Genomic DNA, 13,213 nt, shown 5'->3' on the forward strand with positions numbered 1-13,213 from the left:
TCCTTATCCTGCATGACTTCTTATGGAGGACATTTGAGACAGTTAATCTTTCAGTTTTTTAAAAAAGCAATCAGTAGCTGCAACTTTTAGGGATGGACTGAATTTATCCCCTTAGAGATTCTCACAGAAACAGAAAATATATGCAAACATGATTTTATTTTTCTGATAACTTTTATTTATAGATTCTATTACAGTGTGTAAGTCTCAAATATAATTGCAGTATAATAGATGACAAACTCAATCTCAAATATGAGCATCCACAGGTGTATAAAATTTGTAAAGAGTTCTATGTAAATAGTATTGTTATACTTGTGGCTATTCATTTATTTTTGTGAAGCAGTGCTCATTTTCTTTAAGAACATAACATAATAAACTACCCATATTTTAAAAATGTGGTGGTCTCTGTACATAGGTCCTAAACCCAAGCCGATGGCTTGGCCATTCTAACTAACATAGCTGCTCCTCATTTCAATACTTGCATTAACACCTCTCCAAAATGTCTATTTAGAACTGCTTTATTTACATATGTATTTTATCTTAACTCATTTTAATAAAGTGGACAAAGTTCTATAGAATCATGCTGAACATTTTGGGTTGAGATTTAACAATCAGCGTTTTAGGATTAGCCCACAAGTCACTTAATCTTTTGTAAATGATGTAATAAGCAAAAAGGTAAAATGAAATCCTCCCATGTTTATCCAAATTATATGTATACATTCATGTTCAAACCTGTTTGCTTCCATTTTGTTCTAACCTAAAACTTGCAGTGTAACTGCCATTCTCCATCATTAGGTGAAATGAGTTCAGTGATTATGTAATTCAGGTGCTAGTATGACAGTGCCTTCTGGGGGGTGGTAGCTCACAATCAGTACAAAACACAACCCTACAGGGAAAGAGAAGCCTAATTTTTCTTCAAGCTTACACCGCACTAAATGAGCCCTTGGATCCAAATATTGTTCTTAATTGAGTCATTATGTTCTTAAAAAGTCAAAATTAGACATTCTTGGGAAAACATGTACATGTACAAAACTGAAGTATGCTATATATATTTTTTAAATTATAGTTCATCATGAAACAACGACTCTGTATTTTTTGAAGTGCTAGGAAGGAACTGTGGTGGGGAATCTGTTGCCCATATTTTTATTTTACCTAGAAATTAGGAAATGTATAAACATTAATAGTAAATCACATATAAGCCTGCTCACCATATACTTTTTCATATTATAGTCTGTAAATATGCAAAATGCAGTTAGATTTATATATGTTTAAAATGACCAGGATAAACAATTCAAATTAAAGGTGATATTAATTTATTAATTTGATGTATTAAAAATCTTACAAATGCAATATATTTTTCTGGTTCCCTAATTAAATTATTAAATGTATTTTCAACAGGCTTAGAAAGTATGTGATGCAGTGTTTTATAGGGTCAAGAAAACACTGCATGGTACTTTTTATATTAAATTATAAAGTGGCTCAAACAACAAAAGATGAATGATTGAACATAGGCGTAAAGAATCTGTGGCCCTAGATCTAATTCCATATGTATTATATGCCAAATATCTACAAGCAATAATCTCTTTCATTGATGTTATAAAATACATCACAATTTAAAATTTTTCTAGATAGGAATTTTTGTGGAAATATCTCTTTGTTTTTGTGTGACGTGCTCACACCCATGTTTCTTAGTCTCTCCTACTTTCTGTCTCTCATTCTCTACCCATGTCTCTTCATCTCTATAGGTTTGTTTAAATCGCCATTATTCTTAACTAGCTAAAACAACAAAAAATGTGTTCAAGTATTTGTTATAGAAATACAATTCATGTTGTTTTTTAATTCAACAGAGCAAATGAATGACAAATCTTCTAGATGTTTGCTTTGAAAACCCCCACAATATCTAAATGAAGCTGCTTTCTCCTTACCTAACTCAATTTTTGCCTGCACATGTACAGCTTGATAGAAAAAAAGACCTCATATTCCTGAAACAAAACTAATGAGAAACTACACCATGGCCATTCTTTTCAAGCCACCATTAATAAGAATCTCTTAAAAACTAGATTTATAATCCTTGGTAGGAGGACATTAGCTAAAGCAAAATGAATGCGTGCTTCGTAATTATAAGCTCAGGATTCTTTATTGATTGATGCATAATATGCCTCAGAGTCATGGGATTTTAAGTAGAAAGTGACGTCCTCCTCATTTTTAGATGAAAGAATAGCAGTCTAAAAGGGTTGCTTGTACAAATTTGGAAAGTAAATTAAGTGGCAAGAAAGCAAGTTGGCAAGAATCCCAGTTGAAGGCTTTTTCATTCATACTACAGACAAGTCTCGTTGCAAGTCTGCTGTGGATGATGACTTGGACGCTTACCATACACATTTAGGATGATGTGCAGGTGATGCAGTAAATGCTGGGCCCAGGTCATGGTCTGTGCAGACATGCACAATGGTATTAAATAGCTACCTGCATATCAGAAAGCACTTCACTGAAGGGAAATATCCCTTTGCTTAGTGCTAAAGGATGACTAAACAATACTGCATGACAAAGCAGAAAAATGTGACAAAAGAGATTAAAAGTTGGTGTCACAGCACAGACTAGTGTTAGATTATATAAATAATAGTACATAAAGCTTTCATCAGTTGTTCTTTTAAAATTACCTTCTTTCTTTTGAGGGACATCATACCTACTTAGAATAATTTTTCATGTTCCGTGGTTGTGTGAACTAAGAAAGATATAAAAAAGACAGGCTATAAAGCACAATACTCTAAAGGTAAATCCTAATTCTGGTTGTTACATGAGTCAAGAGAAATGAAAAATATTTGTTGAAATGGATAGCCTACATGTTTTTAATTCCATAGCATTTTATAGGCACATATACATTAGTTCTGATGCAATATAGAATAAATTTAAGCACCTCAAAATATAGAATGACCTCTGTACATGGATAGAAGAGTTTTGCTTACTAACACCATGTTTTAACTAAACGTTCATTACAAGTGTCCATTCCTTCTATCAGGGCATTTCATGGCAAAGCCAGGGCAAAACACTTCTGTAGATATCCAAATGACAGATACATGTGTGTGTCTTTGTATTTGTATGGGAGACATGAATGTTTACAGTCCTGTGAAAAGATGACAAGGCAGATGTGAACATTTTCTCCATGGTGTTGTGATTTATTAAAAGCAAATAAAACTAAATTACCTTTGTTGGCTATAATGATAATCCCTATAGAGTTACTCTTACAGTTCTCACAGAATCACTTCCCAGTGCATAAATAGCCATCTGCTACCACTGCCCACCTGTCATAGGGGATCAGAGCTAGTGACTGCACTGACTTGGAGAATATTTTGATAAAAATTTTGGCATAGACCTTCTTAAAAGAGTCTTAGAACACAAATACATCACCGTCACAGGCTGTAAACAGCGTAGTAAATATGAAGCTCTATATTTTGCTTTCCTTGCCATCCTTTCCTTTGTCTTCCTTTTCTGTTTTGTCTTTTTCATGTTTTTCTTTGTCTGGTTTTGTTACACTATCATATGAAGGCGGAGAGATGGTAGATGAGGTTGCATCTGTTTTTTCTGGACTTGAGTTCTCATTCACGTTATCCAAAACCATGTCTTCTTTATGGGGTAAATCAGCATCTCCATCTCCATCTTTTATGTATATACTTGATATATTTTTGACATTTTGCCTTAAGCGGTGACGTCTGTAAGCACGCTGAATGACAGTAGCAGACACATCCTCTTGTTTTCGTTTTAGTGTAGTTGTGATGGGTTCATAGGACACTTTAGAAGGATTTGCTGACATGAACCTTTCTTCCATCTGTGAACGAAGAGAGTCCATCTCTCCACCTTCACCCAAAACACGTTTTGTAAAGGCAAATAAGATGTCAAGACAATGAATCCGGTCTCCATTGACCATGGGCAGATCCATGGCAATGAGCTGGATGTTGTTTGGTTTTGCTAAGAGAAGAGGAGGATCCAGGGCAGCTGCGAAATCAGAGAGTTTTCTATATTCTATAAACTGGGTGGCATCAGGGTCAAACTTCTCCCAAACTTTGTAGAACATCTCAAAGTCATCCTCACTCAGGGGTTCAGTACTTTCTTCAGTAGCAACACTGAAGTTCTCCAGGATGACAGCGATGTACATGTTCACCACCACCAGAAAGGAGATGATGATGTAACTGACAAAATAGAAAATCCCAACAGATGGGTTCCCACAGTCTCCTTTGACTGAGCTTCCAGGGTGATCTATTTCTGGGTCACAGTCTGGAGGTCCACTATTAAGAATAGGCGCTAGCAATCCGTCCCAGCCAGCAGAGGTGGTAATCTGGAACAGGCAGATCATGCTGTTACCAAAGGTTTCAAAGTTGAACATGTCATCAATCCCACCTTCCTTTTTAACGTAGGCGAAGGTGGACATTCCGAAGATGGCGTAGATGAACATGACCAGGAAGAGCAGGAGGCCGATGTTGAACAGCGCAGGGAGGGACATCATCAGAGCAAAGAGCAGCGTGCGGATCCCCTTTGCCCCTTTGATCAGCCGTAGGATTCGGCCGATCCTGGCAAGACGGATCACTCGGAACAGGGTCGGGGACACGAAGTATTTCTCTATCAGCTCAGTCAGAAACATACCTGATGAGGAAGGAAGGGATACATAGTCAGTATTTAAATTTCCATGCTACAGAAAATCTTGACTCTAAATAGTTTTATCTGCCAGCTTATCTCTTATGATTTCAGGACTGTTGTTTTACTGAAAGATTTTATACCAACCAAAGTGACATTTTCCCTCCTTCACTAAGTTTGTAAACAATGATTTTCTCCTACTGCAATAATTTTCTTAATTATAAGAGTAATACCAACTCATGTAGAAAGTTCAAGCAATACAGTAAAATGCTAAAAAGGAAATATAAATCTTCTGAAGTGTCACTAACCATAACTATTGTTAATATTTTATTGACTAATACTCTAGACAGTTTTCTATGTAAGCACACCCATACATACAGACATGCATGAATATAATTATGTTACACAGCACTTTTTGTAATCTATTTTAATCACTTTGTATAATAAAAATATTTCCATACAAATGACAACTAAGTAATTTCTTATCATTGTATTGTCAAAATAAGCACAGGGTGAAGAATTTTATGTTAGTTCCAATTTGTGATCTCCAGAATTTCTCCCTGTCTAAAATTTATAATCATGAAATAAATGTAATCCTGAAGTTCTGGGCAAGGAAGGCACAGATAATTTTTAAAAAGCGCAAATGAATACAAAAATGGCTATGGTAATGAAAAGGGAACAAAGTATAAAATCATGTACTGTGATTCATAGACATGACTGAGGTTGAAATGATTATATTTTACAGACTTGCTAAGTAAAAAGCTACAAGAAATAAAGATGGCATTTCTTGAGACCCTAACTTTACTTTGAATTCAGGAAGAATTTTCACAAAGAGTGGCCAATATTCTGGCCATTGATATTACCTATAATCAAAGGTCAGTGCTCCTATGTGCTAAACTGGAGGTGATTTCAGATTCTGCGTTGGGCTTCCAAGACACACTCATATTGGACACAGTTGCTACTGTTGTGAAGGGTAATCTCGGAAACCAAATACTGCATCAAGTGGTATTAAGTGCTTCCAACAAATAGAAAACTTGAGGCTCTGAGGCCTGTAGCACGAACCAAGGAATTCTGACACAAAGGGTTTTATTTTTTTGTATAGTTTTGTTTTTAACCTTCCTTCATTCTTTCATTTTACTGACTTACTCAAGAGTAAATTTATATTCAAGAAAGAGGAAACTTCTCCGAGTATGTGTAGAGTTTAGTTTCATTCAAAGTGAAAGTCTGATTAACAAACGGTCTTACCTACAATGGAGATAATCACAATCACAAAATCAAAAATGTTCCATCCCACGGTGAAGTAGTAGTGTCTGAGGGAGAAGAGTTTCAGCACACATTCTCCAGTGAAAAGGATAATAAACACCACATTTATCCAGTATAAGACATCAGTCATGTATTTACTTTGATTCTCATGTTCTACCATCATGGTTATCATGTTGAGGCAGATAAGAACCATAATGGTGATGTCAAAAGCTTGGTTTGTTACTAGGTCAAATATACATCCTTGGAATTTGTTCTGCAAATAAACAACAATAAGATGGAATGTAGAGTGAGTAGTGTCCACTAATATTAGTAAAAAAAAAATTAAGGTATCTGTCTTGAAAACATGCATAGATTATCCCTGGTTTGTGCTTTCTACAAGAAATATAATTATATATGGAAGTCAGAGTAAATGAAACCTTCTGTTGTTATCTTTCAGTTTATCAGACCTTTATTCAGTTAGACTTGTATACTAACATTGACTTTGAAGTTTACCCACCATAGTATGCTATATTTAATCAAAAGTACAGTTGTTTTGCTATTCTACAGGCCATTGTAGCAGTAAGTTGTGTAGCTAAAAGCAAAGGCATATATAATTATTTCTTATTTGTATACAAAAATACAAAAATAAGAAGGAATATTAAGAATTGCCCTGGCTGGTATAGCTCAGTGGATGGAGCGTGGGCTGCAAACCAAAGGGTCACTGCTTTGATTGCCAGTCAGGGTACGTGCCTGGGTTGCGGGCCAGGTCCCCAGTGGGGGCCACTTGAGAGGCAACCACACATTGATGTTTCTCTCCCTCTCTTTCTCCCTGCCTTCCCCTCTGTCTAAAAATAAATAAATAAAATCTTAAAAAACAAAAGAATTGATACAGTGTTCAAAAAATATATATTAAGTTTTATAAGGGCTTCTTCAAAATATTAGACATTTTTTCAAAATTTTTTCAAAATTAATTCAAAATATTTTGTTTAAGAAATAGTTATATATTAAAGTTGAATTAAAATAATTTGAAAATTTACATTATATATATATGTGTGTGTGCCTATGTGTGTGTGTGTGTGTATTTTTTTTACCCCTGGCCGAGGTATTGGTTTTTGTGGTTTCTTAGATCCCAGCTTTTTCATTGCATTATAGTATTTCTTCTGTTCTTCTGTCATAAAGATGTCTTGACCTCCAAGGTAAAAAAGAGAAAAAAGAAATCTAGTTAAAACCAGAATCATTGTCTAGATCTCTCCTCAGATTATTAAGGTAGGTTGATAATGTACTAATATAGAAATGAAATACATTTTATCATGTGCAATGTAGCTATACACAAAACCTGTTTAAAGGATTACCTGTATGTAGGCACATGACTCTCCATACTTCATGTAATGTGTATACATAAAGTATATGCCTTACATATAATAATTATTGGCTCGATTTCTTTTGGTGAGGAAACCTACGTTATGTTAAAATATGTGCTGGTATCTCATCTCATCTGCTATTGTGTTACCAAGTATTTTATTGCTAAATAATGAGCATATTAGAAAGAGTTTAAGAAATAAAATTATTGAATATATTTTTATTGATTTGGCTAATATTTTGGACTCTTACAAAGTATAGGGGCCAAAAAGAGTAGTAAAAATAGTACTAGATTTATATTCACTTATATTTATTTTAAAATGCTATATTTCTTTAGCAGAGAAAAATATACGATAAATATATAACATATCTGTGTGTGTAGTTCAAGAAACTTTTTAGCTATCTCTTTAATTCCACATAAAGAAATTTCAAATTAAACAATTGTGGGAGTGTCAACATAATGCATAAGAGAGTTCTATGTATTGAGGAGATTACTACTAGTCCAGGGTCCTAGACCTATGGGACTCTCAAACTGAGTACACATTTAAGATTCAACAGTGAAAAATAAACAAACAAACAATAACCCCCCCCAACATCTATATAACGTTTTTGAAACTTCATATTGTAAAAGCCTAAATGTCATAAAGTTGGCCCAGAAGCTTTGCCTGTTTTTCAGGGTCTGCTAATTTCTTAAAATTATTTGTAATATTTATAGATACATGCATGTTCTACATTGATCTTTAATATCTGCTTTTTAGTTATGGAATAAATTAGTATAATCCATATAATTTGGAACTTATTTGGGGAAATTCATTCTGAATTCCTTACTTAACTTGGAGTTCAAGATGATCTGGTTATTGCTTCTCTTTAGTTTTCTTGAATTAGGTAATATTCGGTTTCCTAGTATATTGTACTTGTCAAATGTCTGTATATTGTCAAAGGCCTACAATAGCTAGACTCTCCTTTCTGTCTTGGAGTGTTTTAATTCACCTTTCCTCTGTTTGATATGTAGTCTGCATGTGATTTTGGTATTTTATCTGATCTATTGGTAGGCATGAGAAAGAACCTTCATATCAACGTCAAGAGAAGTCCAGATCTTTTATTGCTTACGGATGGGGGCTCAGTATCAAAGCGTGTCAAGGAGCTCCCGGGGAAAGCTAGGAAAACACCGGGGAGAGAATCCTGAGTCAGAGGGAAAAGCTGAAGTAGAGTTTACCTTCCCTTGATGATACACACCCTGGCTGTAAACATAATGAAGGGTGGGAAAAAACTAAGAGGAGAATACAGAAAGTTCCAATAGTTGAAACAGAAATCTCAGGGGCATATCTCACTAGCGTACTCAACAAACCTTAATTTCCCTCACATGTATCATTTCTTCTGCTCTAACACACACTCCTTGAGCTCAGGAGCCATGTTTATGTTCTACTTCCTCAAGCACCAGCCCAAGACATAGCACGCAGACCAGAGGCTCTGCACAGAATGAAATAACTACTCATAAAATGTGTTTTGAATAAAAAATCAGTGCATCGATTTCTCTTAATTATTCAATCCTCTACAGACACATTGAGAAAACCTGACTAGTTGCTATATTTCTTAAAAATAGTTACGACTCAGAAGATTATTTTCTCTGCAGAGATAAATGAGATTAAACATATCTGTAACTGTATGTTGGCTAGTTTTTTAAACAAATAAATGAAGTTCTAGTGAAGATAACTACTAATTGATATACAATTAAATTTCACATTATAGTTTTGGGAAAATAATTGTTCCTATTTTTCAGTGCAATGGAAGAAACTTAAAACACTTATCTTTTTTTTCTGTTGGTTGAAATTATCTATGATGACACCAATGAACAAGTTCAGAGTGAAGAAGGACCCAAAGATGATAAAAATTACAAAATAAATATACATGTAGAGGCTGTATTCATATATGGGTTGCTTGTCTACCTATAAAATTAACAAAAGTTAGCAGTATGTTGATAGTAACATTCATCCTTTTCTTCTTCACATGGTTTCACAAAGTAATCCAAACAGTGCTATTCTAGGTGAACTTGGCTCTGTAGAAGTCATAATATTATTGAAGTTCAACATAAGCAACCCTAAAAATTTTCAACATGAAATATTTATTACATACTTACTGTATACATGAACATATTAAATTTTTCTACCAATGACTTGAAGATTAACAAAATGACCTAAAATATGTTTTTATTTCCAGAAAAAAAGTGTAGAAGAGATGATACCATATTTGTTTATATTTTTAAAATTGTATTACAGAAATATCTTCACTGGATTTAACTTTCTTAGTGAAGAACTTATTTCACATAAACACTTCCATGGCTCTTTAAAATATAAAAATAAAAACTATGAATAAAATATGTTATTTCATTTTAATTTTGGCTAACGAATATTTACTGAACACTTAATTATCTCCAGGCTAAGTGCTCTACTTGCATTTTCTTGTGGGATCCTCAGAACAATCCCAGGAGGTAGGCGTTGAATTATTTCTCTGTATACAGTCAATGAACAGGTTCAGAATGGTAAAGTAATTCACTTAAACTCAGTTGCACACCTTGTATGATATGGCCGAGCAGGAATTAGAGTCAAGGTCTTTCTCCAAATGTTGCACACCTAATCACTATACTATTAGGTGGAAGTTTTTCAGCTTATGTGTAATACCAAGGACACCTTGGAGCTACTGCTTGAAAACGGCCAAACTAAACTAAGGAGCTTTTTTAAATTACAGATTTCAGTTTTATGTTGACCAATACTTACATTAACAGAATCAACAGCTGCATACATAATATCCATCCATCCCTTAAATGTTGCCTGTAAATATAACAGTTACAGAATCTGAATGTGAAGCTCATACTCTAAAGCAGTCACACTATAGTCCATTTAATGTTACATTTATTAAGTAATATGAAACCACTAAGTTTTCCTACAGTTCCAAATACCACTTTAATATAAAGGTGCTATGTCAAGCAAAAGAAAAAAAAGGACACATTCTCCAGTCACATTCTAAATCTTAATCCTTGTTTTTATTTCTAGGTTATTACAATGCCGGAAAATTTTGCACATGGTCTTTTTAAAAAAGATTTATTTATTTATTTGTTTGTTTGTTTATTTTTAGAGAGGGGAAGGGAAGGAGAAAGATAGGGTGAAAAACATCAATGTGTGGTTGTCTCTCACATGCCCCCTTCTAGGGACTTGGCCCACAACCCAGGCATGTGCCCTGACTGGGAATCAAACCAGTGACCCTTTGGTTTGCAGGCTGGCACACAATCCACTGAGCCACACCAACCAGGGTGCACACGAACTTTTAATTTTTCCAGGGGTAGAGGAGAATTTTATGAAAAAGACAAGGAACAACTTATCTCCATTTCTCAAGGATTCTCTGTGCTAGTGGGAAGTCCCTCTCATTCCCATGTAGTGTAAAACTGGAAGTCCAAAAAAAAGTGACTGTTCGTATTTGGAGCAATATTCAGATGGTGCAATGGTGAGGGGCCAAAGAACACCAAGAAGTTAATTATAAATTAACCACTCTTGAATGCAAAAGAACCTATGATTTCTTACCCATTTTTCTAAGCAAACATTCTAATCAACACCAAATCTCTTTTTAAAGTCACAAAGTATTTTACCTTTAATTTCTAGTTCATAGATTACTTAAAATAATGACTTCTCTCAGTGTCCACTAAACTATCAAGCACTCACGAACGGGGTCACTTACAACTTGAAGCAAGGAAAGGTAACCGAGGCCGACATTATCAAAGTTCACCTTCAGGTTTTTCCATCGCACATTTTTACTATCATTCATCAGTGCAACACAGTCGGAATAATTTTGAACTTGACTTGTAGGAAACCGTGACCCATTTGTTGTGTTAACACACTCATAGAACTTGCCCGCAAACAAATTCACTCCCATGATGCTAAATATTAGCCAGAATATGAGGCACACGAGTAGCACATTCATGATGGAAGGAATTGCACCTATGAGCGCATTCACGACCACCTAGTATTCAAAGAAAAAGAGAACAATTAGGATTCATAAAAATGTTAAATGGGTGACATTAATGAAACACAAGGTAGAATTAAAGAAGTTAGAAAAGCCACCTTTAAATGTTTAAGACATCAGGTCAAACAATCAACATATGTTAATTGAATGCCTACCATATGCTCAGCAGTACGCCAAGCAAAACCAAATGAGGCAGGAACCCTGTGATCGACATTTTTACAAAAACAAATGATGAACACACAGTGAAACTATGAATGACAATACAAAACAAAATAACAAAGATGCTATGAAAGCTTAAATAAATGAAAAGGATACATAAAAATAATAAACCAAAACCTGATATATGTAAGGTGAAGTCGTAAAATCTGCATACTCTAGAAAAAAAAGAAATTTATTAATGTAAATCATAAAAAACAAATAAAATGTACATTTAAAGGTTCATAGTCCCATAATTAGCAGTGCTAACATTGTATCATTGAGAGAAACCACTGGTGAGTATAAACTGGTTAAGATTAAGAATAATTTAGTGATATGATCCCGTCAGATTTAACTGATTCTGCTAGTTGTGTGATTTGTGAATTCAGTTAAGACCTTGGGACCTCTGTATGCTCATCTCCAAAATGAGAGCAACCTTTTCAAATGTATTATTCTAACTCCAAAAAAATTATTCAGGTCTTTGGCTAAATAGAGATAGTGCTGGCCTCAGTTAAAGCGAAAACAAAGTATGGTTTATCTTTAATACTTTAGTTCTGCTTTTAAGTGTTTCCATTGTTAATGATCACCAGCTCCTCCTGCTACTCCCGATGTTCCTGCATGGTGACTGTTGTAGCATTTATCATTCTCTAGATTTTCTTAATTACCCCATACCTCAAAACCTGCCTGTCTCCTGACACTTCAGTCCAGTCCTAATGTCAGTGCAAATGTGTGAAAGACCGATTTGTTAAGTAACTAATTTGTTAAGCATTGGGCTCCCACATTTGTTGCAATATATTAAGCAAGCTCTTAAGACATTTCCAAATGGTGAAACATTAAGGGTCTCTGATTGCCTTTAAGATCGTCTAGAGCAGGGGTTGGCAAACATTTTCCCAAGTAGTTTTTAGGCTTTGAGGGTTATAAGATCTCAGTTGCAACTGTTCATTTCTGCCACTGTAGCAAGAGTATGCATCAATGGGCATGGCTGAAATCCAACAGAACTTCCTTCACAACCGTGGGTTTCGGTGTGTTGACCCTTTGTCCAGAACAATAGTTATTACCCTGTAGAGGTTCCATGAGAGCATGACATTCTATTAAAAACAGTATGGGCAAGCTTTCTTTATGGAGAGATGATTCATACTTTCATGAGATTCTTACAGTGTACACGACACTAAAATGGTTAGGGAGAACAGGATTAGGGGATAAAGTTCAAAGCGGCCAACTCTTTGGCAAGCCACTTTTTCATCCTCCTTTCTTGCTAATATCCCCACCATGCTTATCAGCCAGGTGCACTGATCCTTCTAGACATTGCTCAAGTGTGCCTTGCATGCTCGCCTCTGTGCTGCTCTACCACGTAGCGTCTCTGCCATCTCTATGCTCCTGTGGCACTCTGTGCTTACTATTTTATAGCAGATGTCACAGAATAGCTACTGTTCCCCTGTCTGTCTCTCCACGACTATTGTCTCTACTCAGTCCTGGGGCACTGAGTTCTATTCATCATGGTATCTTTTCCAGCAGGGCAGCTGACACATATCTGGTGTTTAAATGTTTGCTGAAAGAACATGAGCAGGGAGATGGGTACATATTGTTCTGATAAGAAGCCATTGCCTTGTGAAAATCAATAAGCTTAAGAGCCTCAAAACTCAAGACAAGCTAAGTACAAAATGCCTCAAATCATTATTTAATTTTTTTAAATGACCCACAGTGTGAAGAAACATCTCCTTTTTGCATGTAAGTAAATAGTCATGTTTTCCCTTCTAAATATATTTATATTAAAATATTC

At 35.0% G+C, this 13,213-nt stretch overlaps 1 protein-coding gene across 7 annotated transcripts in view; it reads right to left on the reverse strand.

Annotated features, from left to right (window-relative positions):
* Positions 1 to 742: 742 nt before the first annotated feature.
* Positions 743 to 13,213, reverse strand: part of LOC112322249 (sodium channel protein type 9 subunit alpha) — a 134,780-nt gene continuing 122,309 nt past the window's right edge. For all 7 annotated transcript variants that reach the window (XM_045187350.3, XM_045187348.3, XM_053918748.2 and 4 more), the window contains 6 exons: positions 10,954 to 11,235; positions 9,999 to 10,052; positions 9,033 to 9,170; positions 6,957 to 7,061; positions 5,869 to 6,139; positions 743 to 4,632 (listed from right to left, as the gene is read on the reverse strand). In XM_045187350.3, the coding sequence (XP_045043285.2) occupies positions 3,440 to 4,632; positions 5,869 to 6,139; positions 6,957 to 7,061; positions 9,033 to 9,170; positions 9,999 to 10,052; positions 10,954 to 11,235 (2,043 nt within the window). In that variant the 3' untranslated portion in view covers positions 743 to 3,439. The remainder of the gene's footprint in view (positions 4,633 to 5,868; positions 6,140 to 6,956; positions 7,062 to 9,032; positions 9,171 to 9,998; positions 10,053 to 10,953; positions 11,236 to 13,213) is intronic.

Source organism: Desmodus rotundus, chromosome 2, assembly GCF_022682495.2.
Source record: "Desmodus rotundus isolate HL8 chromosome 2, HLdesRot8A.1, whole genome shotgun sequence".
Lineage (NCBI taxonomy): Eukaryota > Metazoa > Chordata > Mammalia > Chiroptera > Phyllostomidae > Desmodus > Desmodus rotundus.